The sequence below is a fragment of the Oncorhynchus masou genome, chromosome 11 (genome assembly GCF_036934945.1).
Source record: "Oncorhynchus masou masou isolate Uvic2021 chromosome 11, UVic_Omas_1.1, whole genome shotgun sequence".
Taxonomy (NCBI): domain Eukaryota; kingdom Metazoa; phylum Chordata; class Actinopteri; order Salmoniformes; family Salmonidae; genus Oncorhynchus; species Oncorhynchus masou.
Window position 1 is genome coordinate 40,325,108 of NC_088222.1, and position 22,467 is coordinate 40,347,574.

A 22,467-nucleotide genomic window follows, 5' to 3' on the forward strand; every position below is an offset into this window, starting at 1 on the left:
AATTTACAATCCCTTATCGTGACATCCACCCCTATAACCCTCTCCTGCATCACCACAAAAGAACCCTCCACTTTTACCTCCCTGTGCCCACACAAAATCCCTACCCCTGATGAGTGCAGCCCCCAATAGCCCAAACCGATTCCCCCTTGTCCCACTCCCTCTTAAACCTACTAACATCCCCTCCATCCCTCAGGTGAACCTCCTGTAAAAAAACAAAAATCAAACCCCACACCCTCCAAATAACTAAAAACCGCCCTCCTCTTAACAAAATCCCTTAAACCCCTTACATTTAAACTAACAAAAGTCAAATTAGACCCAATGAAAGAATAAAATAAAAACATGTAATACACTCACATACTAAACCCAGACAAAAAAAAAAAAACAAAACCAGGAGACTCACCCTCACTGCTCCATATCTACCGGTGATAACACCATCCGTACTCCTGACGTCTCTTCCTCCATCTCGCCAACCCAGGATGCAGGAATAGTGTTTGGCTCCGGGGTGCCCTGCACCCTGGGTCTACTCCCACACCCCTCTCCCTCCCCAGCGCTGCAGCTGGTTTGGAAAAAAATAGGGGAGGCTGAGTCCCCAAACAAAAAACTCCCCACCTAACCATAACCCCATCGCTCTCTTGGCCATCCCCTCTCTCTCACTGTCGGCCAATCGCACCCTCATCTTCACTCTCTTCTTTGGTGATGGCGGCAGTGGAGAGATACCACCCTCCCCCCCCGCCAGCTCCTCCACCATACCCCTCATCTCTTCCACCAGGGCACTTTCCCCCCACTCCACTTGCTCTTCCACCGTCTCCTTCTCCACCACCCCTCCCTCGCTTTCTTCTCTCTCATGCTCCCCCAGCCGCAGACGCGTATGACCTCTGACGAGCCGGGCACCCCCGCCACAGGTGTGCTGTCGAGCCACACCCGTGGCACGCCTTAGGCTTGTCACAATCCTTTGCCTCGTGCTCCCCAGATTCTTGTGCTGCACGAAACGAAGATGTGGCCGTAGGCCATACAGCGCCTTCAAAATGGGGGCTGACGTGCATAAAACAACGTCCCCCTGTCAGCCCCTAGGGAGAACATAGCAGGAGGATGGAGGTAGCCACCATGTCCCTTTGGATCCTCCCTGAGGAGGGCCTGGAAGCCTCTCCTCCCGTTCCAAAACCCAAGGGAGTCTTTGAGGTTCCTTGCTGAGGAGATGTTATCCATGTATCTCCCCAGAAAGGCCCTCACCTCTTCGTCTTTAACGTATGGGTTGTAAATGTTGACAGTTACAACCCTAAAGTTGTTCCTCGCCAGGCTTGTTATTTCATAGTGGCTCATCAGCCTCTCACCTCCCACTGCTCTTGCCCTTCTCAGGATATCATCATGTTTCTCCTCTGTATTTAGTGCCACGTCGTATGCTCCCTACAACGAGTTGCCTTGGAAGCAAAACACGTCCTTCACCGTCAGCTTTAGAATCCCCGTCAAGATTGTCCTTCCAAAAGTTTCCCGTCCTAAAGGCTCCAACTCCTTTTCCTTCCAAGCAAACCGAATCGTATTGGCCAGCCCAATCCCAGGGACCGACCGTGTTGGTGGATTTTGCACCATCTCCAAGGAGAATGGCGCACCTGGCTCACGTTCTCTTCCAAAACCAAGAAAAAAGAAAATCCAAAGTGACTGAGCCTATACTGGTGCAAACTAACACAGAGACAGGAAAAATCACCCACAAAACCCAACACCAAACAGGCTACCTAAATATGGTTCACAATCAGAGACAATGACTAACACCTGCCTCCTGATTGAGAACCATATTAGGCCAGACATAGAAATAGACAAACAAGACATCCAACATAGAATGCCCACTCAGATCACACCCTGACTAAACAATACATAGAAACATACTAAGCAAACTATGGTCAGGGTGTGAGAGTACCCCCCCCAAGGTGCGGACTCCGGCCGCAAACCTGAGCCTATTGGGGAGGGTCTGGGTGGGCATCTGTCCGCGGTGGCGGCTCTGGAGCTGGACGTGGCCCCCACTTCACCATAGTCTTAGTCTGCCACCTTATCCGCTTCCGTGGCCTCCTAACCATGGCGACCCTACTAAATGACCCCACTGCACTGAGGGGCGGAGGCTCTGGACAGAGGGGCGGAGGCTCTGGACAGAGGGGCGGAGGCTCTGGACAGAGGGGCGGAGGCTCTGGACAGAGGGACGGAAGCTCTGGACAGAGAGGCTCTGGCGCCTCTGGGCTGAGGGGCTCTGGCGCCTCTGGGCTGACTGGCGGCCCCTGGCTGACTGGCGGCCCCTGGCTGACTGGCGGCACTGGCGGCCCCTGGCTGACTGGCGGCCCCTGACTGACTGGCGGCACTGGCTGACTGGCAGCACTGGCGGCCCCTTGCAGACTGGCGGCACTGGCGGCTCCTTGCAGACTGGCGGAACTGGCGGCCCCTTGCAGACTGGCGGCACTGGTGGCCCCTTGCAGACTGGCGGCACTGGCGGCTCCTTGCAGACTGGCGGCGCTGGGCAGACTGGCGGCACTGGCGGCTCCTTGCAGACTGGCGGCGCTGGGCAGACTGGCGGCGCTGGGCAGACGGGCGACTCTGATGGCGCTGGGCAGACTGGCGACTCTGATGGCGCTGGGCAGACTGGAAGCTCCGGCAACGCTGGAGAGGAAGGCTCTGGCAGCGCTGGACTGAGTAGCTCTGGCGCCTCTGGAATGAGGGCTCTAGCGCCTCTGGACTGAGGGGCGGGAGCTCTGGCAGCGCCAAACAGGCGGGAGACTCCGGCAGCGCTGTAGAGGAGGAAGGCTCTAGCAGCGCTGGACAGGCGGGAGACTCCGGCAGCGCTGGAGAGGAGGAAGGCTCCGGCAGCGCTGGAGAGGAGGAAGGCTCCGGCAGCGCTGGACAGGCAGGAGACTCCGGCAGCGCTGGAGAGGAGGAAGGCTCTAGCAGCGCTGGACAGGCGGGAGACTCCGGCAGCGCTGGAGAGGAGGAAGGCTCCGGCAGCGCTGGACAGGTGGGAGACTCCGGCAGCGCTGGAGAGGAGGAAGGCTCCGGCAGCGCTGGACAGGCGGGAGACTCCGGCAGCGCTGGAGAGGAGGAAGGCTCCGGCAGCGCTGGACAGGCGGGAGACTCCGGCAGCGCTGGAGAGGAGGAAGGCTCTAGCAGCGCTGGAGAGGCGGGAGACTCCGGCAGCGCTGGAGAGGAGGAAGGCTCCGGCAGCGCTGGACAGGCGGGAGCACCTGTAAGGATGAGCCGGAGAGACAGCCTAGTGCGGGGGCCTGCCATCGGAGGGCTGGTGCGTGGAGGTGGTGACGGATAGACCGGACCGTGCAGGCGCACTGGAGCTCTTGAGCACCGAGCCTGCCCAACCCTACCTGGTTGCATGCTCTCGGTCGCCCTGCTAGTGCGGCGAGGTGGAATAGCCTGCACTGGGCTATGCAGGCAAACCGGGGACACCATGCGCAAGGCTGGTGCCATGTAAGCCGGCCCAAGGAGACGCACTGGAGACCAGATGCGTAGAGCCGGCTTCATGGCACTTGGCTCAATGCTCACTCTAGCCCGGCCGATACGCGGAGCTGGTATGTACCGCACCGGGCTATGCACCCGCACTGGGGACACCGTGCGCTTCACAGCATAACACTGTGCCTGCCCGGTCTCTCTAGCCCCCCGGTAACCACAGGAAGTTGGCGCAGGTCTCCTACCTGGCTTCGCCATACTTCCTGTGAGCCTCCCCCCAATACATTTTTGGGGCTGACTCTCGGGCTTCCATCCACACCGCTGTGCTGCCTCCTCATACCAGCACCTCTCCGCCTTCACCGCCTCCAGCTCTTCTTTGGGGTGATATTCTCCAGGCTGTGCCCAGGGTCCTTTTCCATCCAACTCATCCTCCCATGTCCAGTACTCCTCGTACTGCTCCTGCTGCCGCTGCCTGTCACCACGCCGCTTGGTCCTGTTGTGGTGAGTGATTCTGTAACGGTTTTCTTTTGTCGAAGGAGAGGAGGACCAAAATGCAGCGTGGCTATTTAAATTCATGTTTAATGAAAAAAGAACACGAACAGTACAAAAACAATAAACGTAACGAGAACCTAAACAGCCTAAACTGGTGCAAACTAACACAGAGACAGGAACAATCACCCACAAAACCCAACACCAAACAGGCTACCTAAATATGGTTCCCAATCAGAGACAATGACTAACACCTGCCTCCTGATTGAGAACCATATCAGGCCAGACATAGAAATAGACAAACAAGACATCCAACATAGAATGCCCACTCATATCACACCCTGACCAAACAAAACATAGAAACATACAAAGCAAACTATGGTCAGGGTGTGACATCAATAGCCTATTCCAAACAGACTCTGGGACAGTTCTTGGATGATAGAGCCCAAATTCCTACAGGTCTAGGCTACATCCTGAAAAAATAAATAAAGCAATGAGGCTCATGAAACAGATCAGAACGTTTAGCTTAAAATGTTGATAAAATGTTATTTATTCACATGATAAGGGCAGCAATGCACACAAGGCAGTAGACTACGCTCAAATGTTTGTTCCATAATGCAATTAGCAGGAAAAGACTGTTGTCAAAAGCGCACTGCACATGCAAGCTGTTTCACGAGACGGAGATGAAAATATCCTTTAGAAATGTTTAGAGAGGGGAGATCTAAAGACAACTTGCCTGGGTTAATATGATTGTGATTGTACCTTTGGCTGCTGGGCAATGAGAGACAGTTGATTTGAAAACCAATAGAACATGAGAGAAATAGGAAACTGGTTTCAATGGGTGAAGGAGATTAATCATAAAATAATTGCCTGCACGTTTGGTTGCATTTTGGCTATGGTACTTTGAAGCAAGGTAAGATATGGCTTATAATATTTACTAAAAGATTCAGTTTCAAACAATTAAGTATATGTTTTCTAAATGCATACTGCCTCCAGCTCATTACAAAGTGGTGTGTGACGTACTGAAGCCTGCCTAGTTGCCTATGCACTTGACTGTCAAATAGGAAATGCGCTTCAATGAATGATTGAATTACATTTTAGTGTCAAATTCATTGATAATTCCTCCAGTGTTCTGTGCGCACCACATAAAGACTGAAAATGAAGTCAATACATAATAGTAAATAAGGTTATTCAAGCAATAGTTATGTCCCTAGAACAGTAAAAATAATTTGACCAAAATATATATTTAAGTGATAATGCCAGAGAAGCCAGTGTTTGGAGGATATATTGGCACGGGTTTTGTTAGGCCCGAGAAGAAGTCGAGGGCCAGCATATTATATGCATATTCTAGATTCTGAGCCTGAGAAATAGGCCGTTTAATTTGGGTACGTTTTTCATCCAAACATCAAAATACTGCTCCCTACACTCAAGAGGTTAATTTGATTTTTGTACAACTCTCCACAGTCAGACTATTGGAAAAGTTCAGACATTTTAGTTGCCCAGGCTCCCCCTATGGAGAGAACCCATTGAAAAACTTTGCTGGCTATTATGGCAATTGACATATCCATGTAATGAATACTCAGGGAGAAAAAGGTGTAGATTCACGTGCAGAGCTCATCAGGTGTTTACAGGAAGGCAATGGTCATACACAGGTAGGCAAACAGGCAGGTGAGTCAAAACTAGGACTGAAGGCTATAACTGATTCTCACAATCGACTAGGAAAATGCTTAGTAGAGTCAAAACGAACAATACCTCACAAAGGCACAAACAGAATGAACTGAACTAAATAAGGAGCTGATGAGACCAGGTGAGTAACTAACACAGGTGAAATCAATGAACAAAAATGAAAGACAGGGTTACATTCAGCAAGGTTTACTAAGAAAATAAATACAGAACCTTACAATCCAACAGTGTATTCCAAGGTCTCACCATACACAGCTTCCATCTCACCTCACAGGGTTCCCAGCCTATGTCCCCAGTTATTGCCAGTATAGGTGCAAACTTGTGGACACCTAAAAAAATAGCGTAATGCTCTGTTATGGACGTTTTTGAGATACTTCTTAGCACCCCACACTCCTGCTGAATAGTCCAGAACAGGACACACGTCTGATGCAGTTTGGAATAAGTAGAATAACCAATATCTTTGAGTGTTTTTGTTTTTCCTATAATTCCCCCAAGAGCTCTACTTGCTGAGTCGGCCAGGACAGATGTGCCGTATGGAAAGGTCATGTGTTCATAAAAATAAAAAACTGTTGAGAAATAAAAAATAGTAGCTCTTTTTTTTAAGCGCGTTTCACTCTAGCAGCAACCAACAGCTGTTTGATGAGCTGAAGCAGCTGCTCTAGTGCTACATTGACTGGTATTTAAATAAATGAATAGGCCGAAATGCATTATTTCGCAATGGGATTATTATCAATGGGATTATCATCAATTTTTTTAATCGGCTTTTCATTTATTTTTCAGCTTTTGGCTGTTACCGGCTAAAGGAAACCCTGGTGTTGGGGGTTGTGAATGTGCCTGCATGTGTGTGTGCATCTGTGTGTTTTCCAGCCCTCAACGTCACAGGCATTTGTCTGAAACCAGGCCAAATTCTTTAAATTGGCCATTTGTGTGTCCCAGTTTGTCAGCCATCAAACCTCTAGTCCACTCCCTTTCAATCACCTCACCACTGAACGGTGGCTAAGTGTCTATTTTAGCCTCCAAGTATCAGTCAGAAGCGCTAGCTAGTAGAAGCACTCTTACAGCTAACTCCTGGCTAGGATAGGCAAGGCTATGCTCCTAATGGGATTAAACAGGTAGAGCTAATTGCTAGCTGTTTTATCATATGGCAGGTTAATTAGCATTCCAGTTCCCTCTACTCGTGCCCTGTGGCTGTTAGCGGCACCACTCTTTTGATCAACTCTACACCAACGTGTCGTCGCCAGCAGCCATTTTGTAAAGCTCCCAATATGAATAATGCTTACAGAGGGGTTCACAATGAACTACCTAAGCTAAATGCAGCAGCTATGTAAATGCAGCTTGTAGAGTTTTTCAGTTTGAGGCTACTTGAACATGAACAGTTGCGTATGTTTATATACAGTTAACCAGCCCACATTTCTTCATATTAACACGGGGCTATGTCAGTGTAAAAGTTGTTGCAGCTACTTTATAAAGCAGTCTTACTCGTTGAGCTCTTCTGCATGTTTCCCATTGCCAGGACTTCATAGAGCCCTCAGTGTCACTGCAGGAGGAAACTGGCTGTCCTGGAGACGGGGGGAGGAACATTTTGGATCTGGACATCCCTGATCTGGAGAAAGCTGGAGCCACTGAGAAGACCACTGCCATCTCTGTGAAGAGTGGAGTGTGAGTATCAATCAGGTGACCAAGGTTGAGGTCAATTCAGGAAATACATTGAAATTATGTTTTCGTCTTGAATTTAAATGGAATTGACCCCAATCCTGCAGATTGTTGTTGTGAACTTGTTAGGTTAGATTACTCGTTGGTTATTACTGCATTGTCGGAACTAGAAGCACAAGCATTTCGCTACACTCGCATTAACATCTGCTAACCATGTGTATGTGACAAATAAAATTTGATTTGATTTGAGGAGACCAGTTACAATAACATCTCAATCAATGTGCATCCCAACAATCTAAAGTTCATATAGTTTCATATGACTTTGTCATTCACTACTCACTGCCTCTGTGGTGCTGATGGTCTCTGGGCTTTGCTGGGTTTCAGATGGGTGGCGTATAGCGAGCGATGCTTCAGCGGAGAGCAGTGCATACTGGAGAAAGGCCAACATCCTGCCACTCTGCACTGGGGTGGAAACTATGGAGCAGCTAAGTCTATCAGACCCATACGATTGGTGAGCTCTGTTTCATAACCTATTAGAGGAATAGATCTACATATTTGTATTTGTACAAATAGGAGTGTCATAGGAGTGTCATAGGAGTGTCATAGGAGTGTCATAGGAGTGTCATAAGAGTGTGATAAGAGTGTCAAAGGAGTGACATATCGGGATGATATCCCTCCTATGTCTTTCCAATGTAACTCTGTGGCACAATGAAAAATATACACTGAGTGTACAAAACATTAGGAACACCTTCCTAATATTGAGTTGCACCCCTTTTTGCTCTCAGAACAGCCTCAATTCGTCGGAGCATGGACTCTACAAGGTGTCCAAAGCATTTCCATAGGGATGCAGGCTCATGTTGACTTCAATGCTTCCCACAGTTGTCAAGTTGGCTGGATGTCCTTTAGGTGGTGGACCATTCTTGATACACACGGGAAACTGTTGAGCATGAAAAACCCAGCAGCGTTGCAGTTCTTGACACACTCAGAACATGCTTTGTACATTCAGTGTATGCTATAGATATTGGAAAATATGACTTGGGAAATATGTCAAGAAGTCTTTTTTAAATTATTGCAGGAACTTTGTGGCACCGGAGAACCAAAGGTCTTGGTATGTATATGGAATTCCACCACATTATTTTCACCTGTCAAAAGACTAGTGAAAGAGGCAATTTTTTTGTAATTAGTTTCAGCTGTGAAGTGTGTACTGAGTTGTGCTTTTGTGTCTCCAGCTGCGGGCCTACAGCCAGCCCCACTACGGGGGAGTGAGTGAGGAGTACGAGGGGGAGGCAGGACACTGTGGATCTCCCTCCCCCATGTCCTTCAGAGTCATCAGGGGAAAGTGAGTAGTAGAGGACTACCTACCATTGTACTATTGGATCTGTACTGATCCTAGAGGTGGAGTTATGTCCCCTCTTACTATGTAAAACGCTTTGAGCACTGTAAAAGTGCAATATAAATCCAATAAATTATTATTATGGGTCAATGCAAATTTGAACTTCACAATTTCCCTTATAGGTTGTTGCTTATTAAGGCTTGTCAGTAGCCTGCTGTAGGCATGCCACAATGTATCTTTCACTGTAGTTGCCATATGAGGCAGAGAACATGTGTCTGTGATGCTTATTTATGTCTAAATCACACTTACTGCTCTTCCTGCCACTTTCCAGCTGGCTGCTCTTTGATGAGGATGGTTACTGTGGAAACCAGTATGTCCTGGGAGAGGGTCTTTATCCTGACCTCATTTCCTGTGGCTGTGTGGACACTTCTGTCAAATCACTGAGGCCCATTCCCTATGTGAGCGTACCTGGCATGACCTCAGCCCATTTACTGCTAGCTTTAGGTAGCACAACAAGCTAGATGAAACACGTGAGCACACATGCAGTTTAACCGTATTATATGCCATGATAAATAGATTAAGGTAGATTCCATTCATCCACCATTGCAGTTCATTGCAGTGCCATTAACGACAACCTATTCCCCACAATGCACTACCTTTGACCAGAGACAAGTCTTAGTACTGCTGGCCAAAAGCAGTGGACTGCTTTACGAATATATGTTTTTTTTTGTATTTTGCCCTAATATAGTTCAATACAGGCACTAGAATAGAACGTACGTACAGTACATCCAAAGGCGTTCTCATCTAAGATGGCTGCTCTCCCTCCCTGTTGTGTCTATAGAGTTTCTCCGACCCGTCCATCAGCCTGTTCTCCCTGGATTACTTAGAGGGCCTGAAGATGGTTGCCGTAACAGCCACAGAGCACATGAAGGACTTCTTCACTCAGTCTCTGCGGGTTGACAGTGGACTGTGAGTAGAGAGAGAGAGCCTGCCCATCTCCTATGTCACTAAACAGCAAACATTACTGCCAGACACTATACAGTACATAGAGAAGGAACACAGTTTCCTGTGTCATGTTCAGTAAGAAAACAAGTGAAACAGAGAGGTACTACCCAAACCTGTTTCAAGACGTTTCTCTACGTTGTGCACAAATGAATGTGTCTTTGGCAGGTGGGTGGTGTATGAATATAGTCACTATAAGGGCCGTCAGATGCTGCTGCAGCCAGGGGAGCTTCCTGTGTGGGGAGAGCACAGCGGCTGGGACACCATAGCCTCCTTACGGCCCCTCAAACAGGTACAATACACACACAAAACTGACATTTGAGTCGCTCTCATCAAAGTGTCCTTTGTTACTGCATAAGATTCAACTGACTAGTTTAAGCCCGGGTGTACACTACACGATTTTGGCCCCGATTTAGCTGTCCCAGACAAGTTTTTGAGATCAGAAACAAAAATCCCCATGTCGTTGTCTACTCGGGGCGCACGGCCGTCACCGACGCTCATTTAATGTGAGCGGGTCAAAGACGCAATCTTAGGGCTATCGATCTCATCTTTGAGCAGTCCCAGACGTCCCGATATTACGTCCCTGCAATGCTCTTGCTGTGTGAGATGTGCAACGGCAAGTTTTGAGAATGGTGATGAGCAATTGCCAACGTGAGTTCGCCAGAGAAGGCAATGAGAGGATGTTGTTTCGCATCCCCCAGAATGTGTAGACTCTGGAGCAGGAGCAATGACTACTACTAGTATGTGTTTGTATTTGCCTTTAACCAAAGCAAAGTGTCAAATCGTAACAACTCTGGTGTTCACAAGCGATGTTATCCAATTCAAAATGTTGGCTAGATATTTCAACTCTGTATGGCAAGCGAGAATATCTGACTGAATATTTATGAGGCTGCTTTGAGCCACAGCTCGTAGCTATTTCAAATCTAATCACATTGTTTTAGCGAGACAGAGAATCCTCGAGAATCCTCACGACCAAGTGAAGTCTTGAAGTGTGTGACCCATGTCTGTGCCACATCGTTTAGTGCACCACTATGTTGGCAACACAAAATAAACTACCCGCCAGACGGTTGTTTAATGTGAGAGGCTCAGCGATGTAGTGTCCAACCGGCTTTTCCTGTATGTTCACATTCCATTGGGGGTTATGCATGTGTCTGGTGGGGATGTAGTGTAAGCGTGTTAGTAGGTTGTGTGACTGGCACGGTATTATTATTTTATCTGTGTATGTGCATGCATGCTTGGGTGTGTGTTTTTAGAAGAGAGAGAGAGTATTGTACTCTTCTGCATGTAGGGTTGTTGTTGAATTCTAGCATGCAGTCAACACACAGAAGCTCCATGCTTGGGACTTTGAACCTGAAGCCTGCTGGGTCCTGATAAAACCCACTTCCCAGAAAGTTATTTATACCCTTTGAGAGACAGACAAGGCTTAGCACTGGCGTGTGTGTGTGTGTGTGTGTGTGTGTGTGTGTGTGTGTGTGTGTGTGTGTGTGTGTGTGTGTGTGTGTGTGTGTGTGTGTGTGTGTGTGTGTGTGTGTGTGTGTGTGTGTGTGTGGGGCGGAGCACTACTCTCACCCTGTTTGTAGACAAGACAGACAGGATGTGAAAGGGGCCGTGGTGATTTATACCCGTTTCTCACTCACTGATTTGACTGAAGCCATATGCAGCTATATAAATTCTTCCACTTGCACATATTCCATGATGTGGCATGGGTCACGTTTCCTATTGACCTCTATGAGTGCAGCACTCTCGTCTGTGCAGTATAACATGATACTAATGTGTCCGTTTCAAAATAGCTCGGTATACGGTATGACCGCCCAAGCCTAGTGCTATGTTACTGATGATTCAGTACCACAGTGCCTACAGAAAGTATTTATACCTCTTGACTTATTCCACATTTTGTTGTGTTAGTCTGAATTCAAAATGTATTAAATAGATGTTTTTCCTCACCAATCTACACACAATACCCCATAATGGCAAAAGTGAAAACATGTTTTTAGAATTTTTTGCAAATGTATTGACAATGCAATATATAAATATCTAATTTACGTAAGTTTTCAGCTGTAAGCGTAAGTGATTACAGCTGTGAGTCTTTCTGGGTAAGTCTCTTATTAAAAGCTTTGCACACCTGGATTGTACAATATTTGCACATTCATTCTTTTTTAAATTCTTCAAGCTCTGTCAAGTTGGTTGTTAATCATTGCTAGACAGTCATTTCTTTCTTTTTTATCCTGAAAAACTTCCCAGTTTTTAGCGATTACAAGCAAACTCATAACATGATGCAGCCACATCAAAGCTTGAAAATATGGAGAGTGGTACTCAGTAATATGTTGTATTGGGTTTTCCCCAAGCATAACACTTTGTATTCAGGGCAAAAAGTGAATACCTATTCCACGTTTTTTGCAGTATTACTTAAGTGACTTGTTGCAAACAGGATGCATGTTTTGGAATATTTTGATTCTGTACAGGCTTCCTTCTTTTCACTCTGTCAATTAGCTTAGTATTGTGGAGTAACTACAATGTTGTTAATCCATCTTCATCTCCTATCACAGTCATTAAACTGTTTTAAAGTCACAATTGGCCTCATGGCGAAATCCCTGTTTCCTTCCTCTCCGGCAACTGAGTTAGGAAGGACGCCTGTACCTTTGTGATGACTGAGTGTATTTGATACACCATCCAACGTGTAGTTAATGACTTCACCATGCTCAAAGCGGTAGTCAATTTCTGCTTATTTTTTTTGCAAAAGTATGTATTGTCAACAAAAATATAAACGCAACATGTAACAATTTCATTGATTTTACTGAGTTGCAGTTCATATGAGGAAATTAGTCAATTGAAATAAATTCATTAGGCCCTAATCTATAAATTTCACACAACTGGGAATGCAGTTATGCATCTGTTGGTCAAAGATAACTTTTAAAAAATGGGCCTGACAATGGGTCTCAGGATCGGTATTTTTGTTCATTCAAATTGCACAAAAATGGGGGGGCACACAATGCAAATGGTCCGGGTAGCCATTTCATTACCTGTTCAGGAGTCTTATGGCTTGGGGGTAAAAACTGTTGAGAAGCCTTTTTGTTCAAGACTTGGCCCTCCGGTATCGCTTGCCATGCGGTAGTAGAGAGAACAGTCTATGACTGGGGTGGCTGGGGTCTTTAACAATTTTTAGGGCCTTCCTCTGACACCGCCTGGTGTAGAGGTTCTGGATGGCAGGCAGCTTAGTTTAGTGATGTACTGGGCCGTACGCACTACCCTCTGTAGTGCCTTGCGGTCGGAGGCCGAGCAATTGCTGTACCAGGCAGTGATGCAACCAGTCCGGATGCTCTCGATGTTGCAGCTGTAGAACCTTTTGAGGATCTCAGGACCCGTGCCAAATCTTTTTAGTTTCCTGAGGGGGAATAGGCTTTGTCATGCCCTCTTCACGACTGTCTTGGTGCGTTTGGACCATTCTAGTTTGTGGTGATGTGGACACCAAGGAACTTGAAGCTCTCAACCTGCTCCACTACAGCCCCATCAATGAGAATGGGGGCATACTCTGTCCTCCTTTTCCTGTAGACCACAATCATCTCCCATAGTCTTGGTTACGTTGAGGGATAGGTTGTTTTTCTGGCACCACCCGGCCAGGTCTCTGACCTCCTCCCTATAGGCTGTCTCATCGTTGTCGGTGATCAGGCCCACCACTGTTGTGTCGTCTGCAAACTTAATGATGGTGTTGGTGTCGTGCCCGGCCATGCAGTTGTGGGTGAGCAGGGAGTACAGAGGGGGCTGAGGGGCTCCAGTGTTGAGAATCAGCGTGGCAGATGTGTTGCCACCTCCTCTCACCACCTGGGGGCGGCCCGTCAGGAAGTCCAGGATCCAGTTGCAGAGGGAGGTGTTTAGTCCCAGGATCCTTAGCTTAGTGATGAGCTTTGAGGGTACTATGGTGTTGAACGCTGAGCTGTAGTCAATGAATAGCAATCTCACGTAGGTGTTCCTTTTGTCCAGGTGGGAAAGGGCAGTGTGGAGTGCAATAGAGATTGCATCATCTGTGGATCTGTTTGGGCGGTATACAAATTGGATTGGATCTAGGGTTTTAGGAACAATGGTGTTGATGTGAGCCATGGCCAGCCTTTAAAAGCACTTCATGGCTACAGACTTGAGTGCTATGGGTCTGTAGTCATTTAGGCAGGTTGCCTTTGTGTTCTTGGGCACAGGGACAATGGTGGTCTGCTTGAAACATGTTGGTAGTACAGACTCAATCAGGGACATGTTGAAAATGTCAGTGAAGACACCTGCCAGTTGGTCAGCACATGCCTGGACCACACGTCCTGGTGATCCGTCTGGCCCCGCAGCCTTGTGTATGTTGATCTGTTTAAAGGTCATACTCACGCCGGCTACGGAGAGCGGGATCACACTGTCGTCTGGAACAGCTGATGCTCTCATGCATGCCTCAGTGTTGCTTGCCTCGAAGTGAGCATAGAAGTGATTTAGCTCATCTGGTAGGCTCGAGTCACTGGGCAGCTCACGGCTGTGCTTCCCTTTGTAGTCTGTAATAGTTTGCAAGCCCTGCCACATAAGACGAGCATCGGAGCCGGTGTAGTATGATTCAATCTTAGCCCTGTATTGACACTTTGCCTGTTTGATGGTTCGTCACAGGGCATAGCAGGATTTCTTGTAAGCTTCCGAGTTAGAGTCCTGCACCTTGAAAGCGGCAGCTCTGCCCTTTAGCTCAGTGCGAATGTTGCCTGTAATCCATGGCTTCTGGTTGGGGTATGTACGTACAGTCGCTGTGGGGACGACGTCTTGGCAAAAGAGAAACGCTCACTAATAGGGATGTAAACAAATAGTTTTTTGTGCGTATGGAACATTTCTGGGATCTTTTATTTCAGCTCATGGAACATGAAACCTCACTTTACATGTTGCGTTCATATTTTTTGTTCAGTGCAATTGGAATGCAATACAACTGGTTAACACTGCACACCCGGTATTCTGTAACCGCCTATGTTATTTTAAGTTACTTAAATGTTTTTCCCTTTTGTGAAAAATGTATTTTCCCCGCAGCAATGTCTAGGGTCTATATAACATTCTGTGAAAGTTGATAACCCTCATTCAGTCTGTACTGTGTGTGGTCTCCCTCCAGCCCAGGCTTTATGTAGAGGTAAGGAGCCGTGCTCTGGGTTCAGTGCTGACCTCTGAGATTGTCCAGGACGACTTGTCCCTGGCCAGAGTGTCCCTGTCCCCGGCCTGCTCTCTGGACACCCAGCGCTGGCTCTTCACCGGAGGGCTGCTCTGCTGCAAGGTGTGTGTGTGTGTGTGTGTGTGGTCAATTTTTGTCAACCTTTAAGCAAAACTAACATGGGAATATTCTAGGAAATATGCAAATAAAAGTGAAATCAGTCATCTATAATATGGATAGATTGTTTCCTCCCAGCTGAGGTCTGCAGCCAGCCAGTGATCATTCCACAGTTTGTCATGGTGTCTCCCAACTGTACATTAGCTGCTGCTAATTATAGTAATTAAGTGGGTGGTTACATTTGTCATATTTCACACATGTACAAGCACATGTGTGAATTGGAAATTTGTTTTTGTTTGCCTGACCCACTCCCTCTGAGAGTGGGGTCAGAGCCAGGGATCAGCCATTATTGACGGCGACCCTGGAGCAATTCGTGTTAAGTGCCTTGCTCAAGAACACATAGACAGATTTTTCACCTAGTCTGCTCTGGGATTTTAACCAGGTTACTGGTCCAGCGTACAGTATCTTTGATATTGACCTGTTGTGTGTTGCCTGTAGGCTAGTAAGGCGTGTCTGTCAGTGATCGGAGGGAAGGCCACAGTGGGGGCCAGAGTGGCCCTGTGGGCGGAGCTTGGACGCACACACCAGAGATGGAGCCTGAACCACAACGGAACCATCTCTTCCCATCTCAACCACAAACTAGTACTGGACTTCAGAGGTGAGACAATAGAGATTCACTATAATTTATGGTCATTGATAAACACTGACATAGTGCAGATCAGGTTGCTGTTGTGTACTCTTGCTGAACTCAACTTCCGTATGCTATACATAGTGAAGGATCTATTTTGAGATCATAACAACCATTCGGGGAGTCGTCTCAGAAAGAGCTAGATATCATATTGTATTGAATTTGTTTTTGGGGGTACCATCATGAAATGCTGTTTGTTTTCCAGTTCTTCTGGAAAGAAGAAAATCTTTAGAAAAAAACATGAACATAACTTATTTTCAGTTGTCTATTAGACACAGTAGAAGAAAGATTGTCCCCTAGGAACAATTTGGGTCATGTCTTTCAGGTAGAACAAGTTTCGAGAGGGACCACCTGGTTGTCAATGAATTCGCTGCTGATCAGGCCACACAGTTCTGGGACATGGAGTTGGTCTAGAAGAAAACTCCTGCCAAAGCCATGAGGCATCCCAGTGCAGTATGGGAGATGTTTGTTGTGGTGTTTGTTTCTATCCTGGCAGAGCACTTCTCCCAGCCATCTGGCCCACGTGTCCATGACAAATGAGCAAGAAGCATCGCGTTCATTTCCTGTGTCTTTTTTTGCTTGATCTCAGGACCCAGAAACCATTGCAGCGGCGCTGACACACTGAGTAACGATACAGAATCCAATCGTCTTTCTCTACTTGAACATGTCAGTGTGGCACTTAATTCTAAAGCTAATGTGTAGACAGTTAAGAACTGACAGGGGAATTTAAAGCCAAAACTACAGGATCAAGGCAGTTGAGCAATCACATAAAGGTTATGATAACTACCACTACTACACATTGAAATAGAATAGAAGTAGGTCAGCCAGTCTTTAACCTAATGGGCTTACTGCTCTGTCTGAGGCAATATAATGTAGCTTCTTAGCTTCTATTTCTGATATCTTTTCTCAAGCACATTTGCACTACCAAGATTTTCACGTGAAATGCGGCCAACATATTGTTTCTCTCGCTCGATGATGTCAAGGAATTTGCTGCTGTAAGCTACCCTCGTCCTTAAAATATCATGTCACCACTAACTGCCACTAGCCCAAAGTAAAATAGTCACCGGCCCTCTACAAATGTGTTCAGCGGGAGTGTTTTAAAAGAGCGTCTGGTTATTTCACTGGAGCAAAAGGTGCAGAACCTTAATATATATGTATGATATTCAGGAATAGATGTAATCAAATATTTCTTAAAGAATTGATGTCCATAAAGATAAGATGACAGTGTACAGTTGAGGCAAGCTGATGAGTAATAATGAAGATGTTTATGTTTTTAAATCTGTGAATAATATTAAAGGTTAATGTCATATCTGTTCACTGGCTGTAAGTTGTTATTCCAAGGTTCTGACAGCTGATTGAGAGGAAGCGATTAACAGGTAAAATTGCATTCAGTACATTTTCACAGGATACACTCAGAAATGCAAGATTTTTAAAGTCATTCAATTATCTTAATTCTGATTGTACCAAAGGTTCATAGTTCCAAATGGCTTTTTGCAAATCATAGAGATATCACATTTGTGGTGCATTACGTACGCCTAACTGTGCCCTTGCTGCATACATCTTTTGTGCCCTTTTTTTGAGTCACACATTCCAAGCATGAACAATGATTTCTGTAAATGTTTGCCTGCAGTGGCAGTGCATAGTATACACACAGGCTATTTGTTTGCCAGTGTGAGTCAGTAGTCCGGTTTGCCTGGATGACTAACGGTAACTTCCACAGTAGTCAGAATACAGTACAGACGTTTGCCTGGGCTGATCCAACTGTGTACCTCATTGTCCTCACATCGGACACTGCTGAACAATAGCAGGCCTTGTAATGGAAAAATACTGTCACTGTATAACAGACCAACCATGTGCCATCTAACTGAAAGGTTTGTTTATTTAATAAATTGTGTACACACAGGCACATTTATCATGATCAACTTTGAGACGTGGCACCAGTTGAAATGTCACATTATTAGATTTACAGTAATATTTGATCTGTAAGCCTGGAGATTTCATTGTCATTTGTAATGTGTGATAACATCATGTTCTCAAATATCTAACTCCCACGCACTCGTTTTTTCGTGACCGATGAAAACAGAGCCTTCATGCAAGATTTGGTTCTGCGTCGCCAAGATTACACACACATAAGCACATGTACCAGTAATTAAACAATATTTAAATAAATTAAGCACACGCTCCAGAGTGACAGGGCAAGGTAGACTGTCAACTGCTAGAATTGGCTGATTGCTGGGTTTGCACTCCTCTAGCGCCATCTATTGTCAAGATCTGTTTCTGGCCTACTTCACACTGGTTGAACAATTTAAGGAACATGATATAACACCCATTCACTAAAATGCTTAAAAGGCCAATCAGCTATTGAAACAATAATGCCTTTTCCCCGCTGCTGTTTTTTTTTAATTTTTTACTCAGGGATGTAGAAATGTTACCACTCAAATTCATAGAAAGAGCTATGGATTCTAGGACATCCAAATGATTGTTTTAACCATGGTCTGGAGGCTATACAGTGTTATACATTGTTTACAAACACTGGAATTGATAAATAGTATATTTTGGGGTTCAACAGTTAAACTAAGCATTTATGTTATATTCAAGAATCAATGGGTACATAACAATTTATACATCAAAGAAATTATGTAGTAACTGCTGATTGACCCTTTAAACTATGGAAAATATTTTCCCAAAAAGATTCAAACAAAATAACGTGCACAAAAGACTTCCAAATCCATACTCCTTTATAAAATCATTTTTACTTGGAAAATTACAATAAAATACAAAGTACAAACTCTTCTCCAAACTACCTTCTTGAAAAATAAAATAATGCATTAGCAGAATAAGCCTAGCATCTCCAAATGAATCTGCAAGGTGGTCATTAAAATGTGGATACAGAAGTCATCACAAATGCCTTCATTTTAGTGGCCCATTCAACATACTGGCATCCCTGCAAATAATCATGTCTTATCAAGAGACTGACAGTACTATGAAATAATAAGACTGAAAATTGTAATTGTTATAAATTGGTAATAACTAGTGACATCATGGGAGTTACCTTTTTGCCTCCCATATTTAACAGCATTTCTTTCATAAATGGCAAACCATTGAATGTGTCCCAGTTGCCAAATGTGTGCAATTGTTTTAGATTGTCAGAAAAAAATATATTTTATATAATAAATATAATTGGTTACTATTTAAGTATTATAGTCACTCCCAAATAACATCACATTTTCAGTGTACACGCTAACCTGATAAAATAATTTCACTCAAGTAAAACATGACAAAACAATATCTGAGAAATACAAGTGCTTCCTTGGGTTACTAGGGACAATAGCTCAAGACATTCCATTTTAGACTGAGGAAAACAATGGGTGTTAATTTTACAAATGAACCCTAACTTAAATAACTACTAAGTCAACATCTAAGAGATAAATTACAAAACATAAGGACCTAGTCATTTAAATTAACTCTTCATTCAGTGAATGTGATGTTCATACCAAAAACAGCACATACAGTCCTTGTAATGTTGAAACATTCTCCAATGTTAAACTTAGATTTAGGCACAGAGTGTGTTTGATTTTCTCAAAAGTGTGTCCCGAATGGACGGAGTTGATACTTCATTTAGAAATGGGCAGTGCCGATTGTCAACTTTATCTTTCACTGTTGCTGTGACAAAGATCCTGACAGCTAGCATTGAGTAACAAGTGTCAATGGCACAATATGAAACTGCACTCACAATAAAGCCAATCCTACTTGAACCATTCAACACCAACCATAGCGGAATTCGCCTATTACTTCATAAATGGCCTATCATTGTTTTGTATTCAAATAGATTATGCGAAAAGTTACATTTTGGAGACAGAAGACGGTATTTCCCAAATCCAAGAAAATAAAAGGACAGACCTCTAACCTACCCGACTGCACTACTTCGGGAGAGTGCTGTAGTAGAGTCAAAGATTTGTATAACTAAACCAAGATAGACCACAGCCTGTCGTTTCCAATGGGAACAAATGAGTCATAGTGGGAAGAACAAGCAAGGAGGTAGGCAGAGCCAAGCACGAGCTAGCAAGATCCTATTAGCCCGTTCTAGCAAACTGCATATTTATTTTAGGGAACGCCTACTCTGTGAAGTGCGCGTGTACAATAATTTAATTGGCCTTTGCACTCCTAAACAATGCAATTTTTTACAACTTTGGCAAAGATTAAAGTCTACAAAACGTAGTCAACTCTGTTCATAACAGATTCTAGTTTTGGGAACAGAAAATTGTAATTGAGATCAAATGTTTCATTGATGGCAGAATGTCAGCCAAAATCCATCTTGTTGCATGTTCTCCCACTGCTGGCCACTCGGCTTCCTCTCACTACCATATTGGGTAGTGAGTGGAAACGCCAAATGGATGTGTCACAGTTATATATCCGGTGAAATATCTGTCTCCTTGTTCTATCTGTGGTAGGATGCTTTGATTTTGTATTTGGCTGTTAATCCATTCAAAACAAAATAGGCTAAACTAAACTACATATTCATAAATCCTTTGAGGGAGAAACTTAATTCAATACATCATCATAACAAGTATGGTGGTCCTTAAAATGGTGTCTATTGCAGTCATCGGAGGATAGACTGGTGGTCGTGCAACTCGCTGACTAAAAGCTAAGCAGGGCCGGGTTCAAATCAATTCAAATTCAGGAAGTTTGTTGAGAGTTCAATTCGTGAACCAGAAGTGTCCTCATTGAAAACGATAATTTTTCCAAATCACAAAATGAGATTCAACAAAATGCCTTAAGTGAATTGGGCCCGACCCGGATGCTAACTGCAGTGTGTGTTAGGTCGTCATGGAGGAGCTCATCATGGGGGAGCTCTGCAGGACTGAGTTCTGCTCAAAACACACTCTCTTCAGTGGTGGCGCTCCAGAACACTCCTCTTCCTCCTGTGTAGGGAAATACAGCCAGGTTTGTTTGAATCCATGTTTTATCAGTTTAATGTATGCTGTTCTGAGTATATTGTTGGACAACCTATGAGTCTGATGTGGTGTATTAAACAGTCTTGAAAGTAAATTGTTTGAGTGACAAAGCTGTGGTGTTAAAGTGGAATGATCATTGAGTTGTTAGATGTGCTTTACCTGAGCAGTGAGGGGCAACAGGTCCTCTTTAATCAGCAAAGGAGGTTCGTCAGCCAATTCACTTGGCAATGACGAATCTGAAAACCAAAAACATATTTACTTAACCTCTAAATAATCTAAAGATATATTTGATCTTATTGAAATCAGAAAAATGGAATAAGTGTGCACATTTGCATGTGCATCTGTCAGTCTGTCTCACCCTCCATGATCTCCTGGCCCAGAGTGGGGGGCTGGGAGTCGTCTGTGCGGAAGTCACACAGATTCTTCGGGCTAAGAGGTTCACTGAGCTGGGGGCTGGAGTTACTGCTGCTGTTCACTTTGGGCTGGTACACATCAGACAAGGAGCTCTGGTTACTGTTCTCATCTGGAGAGGAAGAGAGTACAGGAAATAGGAGGAAATGGAGAAAGCTCAAGGCCAAGATATGGTGAGGTCATATGTCACTCAAAACTGTTTTACATCCTTACCATGAAAATCCAGAAGACTTGAGTGTGGGTTTTCTGAGGCTGGATCTGTGGAGAAGCAATTCAGCTCCCTGACTGCCCCAACCGGGACTGCCTTACTCTTCTCCTTCTACAAGATAAATCAAATTCAGACACTGCATTTTTAGGTAGCAACACATTAGAAACTGACATAGCTAGCTTATTAAATAAGAAAATAACTTGCTTCCTTTGTATCCACCACCGGCACCCATTTGAATATCCTCAAAGATGTGTCCCCGACAGTCACCCATTTCTTCTCCCTGTAGAAAACAATGTGATTGCCCTCCATTACATTCAAATGGTTCAAGGGTCAAGTGCACCTGTTTAAATATCCCTTCCATAGAGTGAGATGCTATTAGTGAAAGCTGCTACAAATGAGCGAGGATACACCTCACTGGCTATGGTTGGCTAGAATCTTATTGATTACTACATGACTGTCACTGCATACTTGCTTCCTAGTCTGTCTGTCCATTCATATTAAAAAGCTAGCTAACTAGGTTTACTCGAATCCTACTTTTGGGTCCGCCTCTTGATAAAAAGCCACTTGTCTTGAAGGGAGAAAGCTTCACAGCGATTCTCATTGGTTGTGCTCTCGGTCTTTCACTGTCATTTTGTCTCAAACCACGCCTCCCTGTCGCTGAACTTTGTATATGCAATCTTTTATGATCTTTCACACAAATAAACAATGTTGTGCTTACCATCTTCTGACCCTCTCAATGACCGCCATGACCTTCTTCATGTCATCTTTAGCACGGCTTCGTGTCTCAGCGCGAACCGAGCGTCCAGACATGTTTGTGCTTGGTTTTAGTTTGATTTGCCTCCGACAGACTGTTAAACGACAGACAGAAGGGGTAACCCAGACACGTCACAGTGGCTATAAAGCTGAAGCATCCGTTTAAAACGTTTTCTCACCACCAAATATGGTAGTGAGAGGAAGTCCAGTAGCGGGTAGTGGGAAAGTATGGAACGAGGTGAAACTGAGCCGTCATTCTGCTAATTTTCTCATCGATGAAACATCTGATCTCAAAATATTTTTCTGTTCCCAAAACTACAATCTGTTACGAACACAGTGCACGAATCTGTAGACTTGACATTTGCGTTGTTTAGGAGTTCAAGGTCGAATTGAGTTTGCGCACTTCACTAAATATGCAAATATAAACTACAACGCACCAATAGGAGCTCGCTAGCTGTGCTTGGCTTTGCCCACCTCCTTAATAATTCTGCCAAGAATGCTTAATTTGCTCTCACTGTAAACGGCACAGATTAACTATCTTGGTTTAGTTATAAATACTTTGGTTTAGCTCTCCGTCCTGCTCCGACTCTC

At 45.0% G+C, this 22,467-nt stretch overlaps 2 protein-coding genes across 2 annotated transcripts in view; one reads left to right on the top strand and one right to left on the bottom strand.

Annotated features, from left to right (window-relative positions):
• The window catches only part of LOC135548696 (uncharacterized), a 78,598-nt gene extending 61,732 nt beyond the window's left edge, over positions 1-16,866 (top strand). Inside the window, exons 13-22 of the mRNA XM_064978544.1 lie at positions 7,121-7,266; positions 7,645-7,771; positions 8,336-8,368; positions 8,490-8,599; positions 8,925-9,051; positions 9,435-9,562; positions 9,764-9,887; positions 14,709-14,867; positions 15,360-15,519; positions 15,875-16,866. Coding sequence (XP_064834616.1) covers positions 7,121-7,266; positions 7,645-7,771; positions 8,336-8,368; positions 8,490-8,599; positions 8,925-9,051; positions 9,435-9,562; positions 9,764-9,887; positions 14,709-14,867; positions 15,360-15,519; positions 15,875-15,963 — 1,203 coding nt within the window. The 3' untranslated portion in view covers positions 15,964-16,866. The remainder of the gene's footprint in view (positions 1-7,120; positions 7,267-7,644; positions 7,772-8,335; positions 8,369-8,489; positions 8,600-8,924; positions 9,052-9,434; positions 9,563-9,763; positions 9,888-14,708; positions 14,868-15,359; positions 15,520-15,874) is intronic.
• A 1,417-nt stretch (positions 16,867-18,283) lies between these two features.
• Positions 18,284-22,222, bottom strand: LOC135548697 (B-cell CLL/lymphoma 7 protein family member B-A-like). The gene is made up of 6 exons (XM_064978545.1): positions 21,842-22,222; positions 21,328-21,403; positions 21,129-21,234; positions 20,863-21,027; positions 20,664-20,740; positions 18,284-20,471 (listed from the first exon to the last, which is right to left on the bottom strand). Exons 1-6 carry the CDS (start codon positions 21,931-21,933, stop codon positions 20,367-20,369), a joined length of 621 nt encoding a protein of 206 aa, XP_064834617.1. The 5' UTR covers positions 21,934-22,222; the 3' UTR covers positions 18,284-20,366.
• Positions 22,223-22,467: the final 245 nt, after the last annotated feature.

Excerpts from the sequence above, each read along its gene's own strand:
- LOC135548697 (XM_064978545.1), bottom strand. The coding sequence starts at position 21,933 with ATGTCTGGACGCTCGGTTCGCGCTGAGACACGAAGCCGTGCTAAAGAT. Across the intron at positions 21,235-21,327 it reads CGGTGGTGGATACAAAGGAA|AAGGAGAAGAGTAAGGCAGT; the intron begins GCAAGTTATTTT and ends TTTATCTTGTAG. Across the intron at positions 20,472-20,663 it reads TGTTGCCCCTCACTGCTCAG|GAGGAAGAGGAGTGTTCTGG; the intron begins GTAAAGCACATC and ends TTCCCTACACAG.